General features: G+C 74.8%; 1 protein-coding gene across 1 annotated transcript in view; it reads left to right on the top strand.

Moving 5' to 3' along the window:
• Positions 1-1,653, top strand: part of AURANDRAFT_63783 (hypothetical protein) — a gene marked incomplete at both ends in the record, with an annotated part of 8,655 nt that extends 7,002 nt beyond the window's left edge. Inside the window, one exon of the mRNA XM_009038571.1 lies at positions 157-1,653. Coding sequence (XP_009036819.1) covers positions 157-1,653 — 1,497 coding nt within the window. The remainder of the gene's footprint in view (positions 1-156) is intronic.
• Positions 1,654-2,530: the final 877 nt, after the last annotated feature.

The raw sequence follows: 2,530 nt of genomic DNA, 5'->3' as shown, positions 1-2,530 counted from the left end.
GCTGCCGCCGCGGCGCCCCGGCCCGCGGCGGAAGCCTCGCCCGCGGACGCTCCGCCCGAGGAAGCTCCGCTCGCGGAAGCCTCGCCCGCGGAAGCCCCGGCCGCAGCGCCCCCGCGCGCGGCGGCGCCCCCGCGCGCGAAGTCTTCGCCCGCGAAGGCCACGGCGTGCGCGGCCCCTCCCGGAGGCGGCAACGCGACGGTCGTGCGCTTCGGCGCCGTCGACGAGTCCGGCCTCCGCGTCGCCGGCCGGGGCTGGGGACGCGTGGTCGCGAAGTGGCGATGCGCGAAGCAGATGAAGATCGCGGTGCTCGGCGGGTCCATGACGTGCGGCGGCAACCTCGCGAAGCGGCACAACGACAAGACCAAGGCCTGGCCTGCGCGGCTGCTCGCGAAGCTGCGGTCGAGCCTCGGCGCGGGCGTCGCGCTCCACAACGCGTGCGAGCCGGCGTCGTCCCTGGGCTGGTGCGTGAGCCTCCTGTCGACGCACGTCCCGCCGGGCACGGACATCGTCGTCGTCGACTACTCGCAGAACGACAACCGGCCGACGATCGAGGACGCGCGCGAGGGCGGCGCGGCCGTCGACGAGCTCGTGAGCGTCGCGGCGGAGGCCTTCCTCGTGGCCCTCGCGAAGCTCGCGGGGAGCCGGCGCGAGCCGCCGCCCGCCGTGCTCTTCCTCACGACGATCCTGCCGCCCAAGTTCCACCAGCCGACGACGGCGCCGGCCTTAAAGGGCTGGCGCGCGCTCTGGGCCGACCCGGCGCGCGCCGCGGCCTACGGGGCCGTGCTCCAGGGACACGCGCGCATCTACGACCGCGTCGCCCGATTCCACGGCGCGTCGTCCTTCGCGCTGCAGGACCACGACGGCCTCTGGCCCGCCGGCGAGTTCCTCGGGAACGCGCGCCTCGACAGGCTCTGGCGCGCGCCGGCGGCCAAGGGCGGCGACGTCGACCACCACCCGGGCGTGCCCGCGCACGAGTTCGTCGCCGACGCGGCGCACGCGGCGGTCCTCGCGCTCGTCCGGCGCGCGGAGCGCGGCGACGGCGCCGTCGTCCCCGACTGGGCGCCGGCCGGCGGCACGCTGGCGAGCGCTAACGAGCTCGCGGAGCTCTCCGCCTGCTCTCTGGGCATGGCCGCGCACCTCGTCGCCGCCGACGTTGAGGCCGCGGCGAGCCCGGGCGCCCAGGTCCGCGCGGGCGGCGGCTGGTCGCTGCGTCGGGACCGCCCGGACAAGCCGCCGGGCTGGATCGTCAACGCGACCGCGACCGCGACCTCCGAGCTGTCCATCGTCGTCCCCTGCGGCCACACGGGCACCGTCGGCCTCGAGTACCTGCGGAGCTACGAGGGCATGGGCTCCGTGACCGCGACGTTCGCGACGATCGACGTCGAGAAGATCAAGTTCAACGAGCTCATCTGCGCGGGCGACGACGAGTGCGCGGCCTACGCCGCCGCGCCGGGGTCGAAGGTCCGGGTCTCGGCCGTCGACACCGTCGCGCTCAACGCGACGTGGCCCCAGGCCGAGTCCCTCGCCGTCGTGCGGCAGTTCAAGGTCGCGTGCCACAACCACGCCATGGTGTGGAACCCCGTCGTCGTCAAACTGCGGCCGGACCCGGGCGACCGGGGCAAGTTCAAGCTCCTCTCCATCTTCACGTGCTAAAACTTAGAAGATCCCGCAGTAGCGATCGAGGGCCGCGGTGAAGACGCGCTTGTTGTCCGCGGGCGAGAAGGGCGGCGCGGGCGGCCGCGGCGCCGCGTGGAAGTAGTCCGCGGCGGCGCAGGACGCGCCCGGCGCGTCGCCCGCGGCGTCGCGGGCCTCGCACTGGAGCTCGACCGTGAGCTCGTCCCACGTCGACGGGAAGTCGGCGACGTGGACGCCGCCGCGCGCGGCGGCGACGATGAGCTGGTCGACGGAGCTCACGTAGTCGAAGTTCGCGCGCAGGCACGGCCGCTGATCTCGCAGCGACCCGCCCGGGCCGCCGCCGGCGCAGGACGGCGTCGTCCGCGGCAGGGACAGGCCCGTCGCCGACAGCAGATCGCCGAGCGCGTAGGACGCGACGCCGGCGGCGCTCAGCACGCCGCGGAACTGGACGACCGCCGGGTGCTTCGCGTCGGCCGTGGCGACGTAGAAGACGTCGCCCCGCCGCACCAACCCGCGCTCGACCGCGAGCTTGGCCGCGTCCGCGAAGGACACGTCGCGGCCCTTCGCGCGGCACTTGCCCTGCTTGTCGTCCTTCTTGCCCTTGCCGCAGATGTCCTGCTTCGCGAAATAAGTCCCGCCGAAGAGCCCCGCGCAGTCGACGAGCGGGTGCGGGTCGCGGTCGCCCGTGCGCACGTGCGCCGCGTGGAACGCGAAGGGTTTCGCGAGCCCCGGCATGGCGTGCGCGAGCCGGGCGGCGTCGTCGTGGAGCCGCCGCGCGTAGCGCACGGCGCGGAACGCGCGCGACACGGCCGCGGCCTCGGCTTTCGTCTTCGTCCGGAAAATGTAACTGGCGACGCCCCAGTAGAGCGACCAGAGCACGCGCTCCCCGGAGTGC

The sequence above is a fragment of the Aureococcus anophagefferens genome (genome assembly GCF_000186865.1).
Source record: "Aureococcus anophagefferens unplaced genomic scaffold AURANscaffold_8, whole genome shotgun sequence".
NCBI classification, from domain to species: Eukaryota; class Pelagophyceae; order Pelagomonadales; family Pelagomonadaceae; genus Aureococcus; species Aureococcus anophagefferens.
This window is presented reverse-complemented; position numbering and strand designations above follow the sequence as displayed.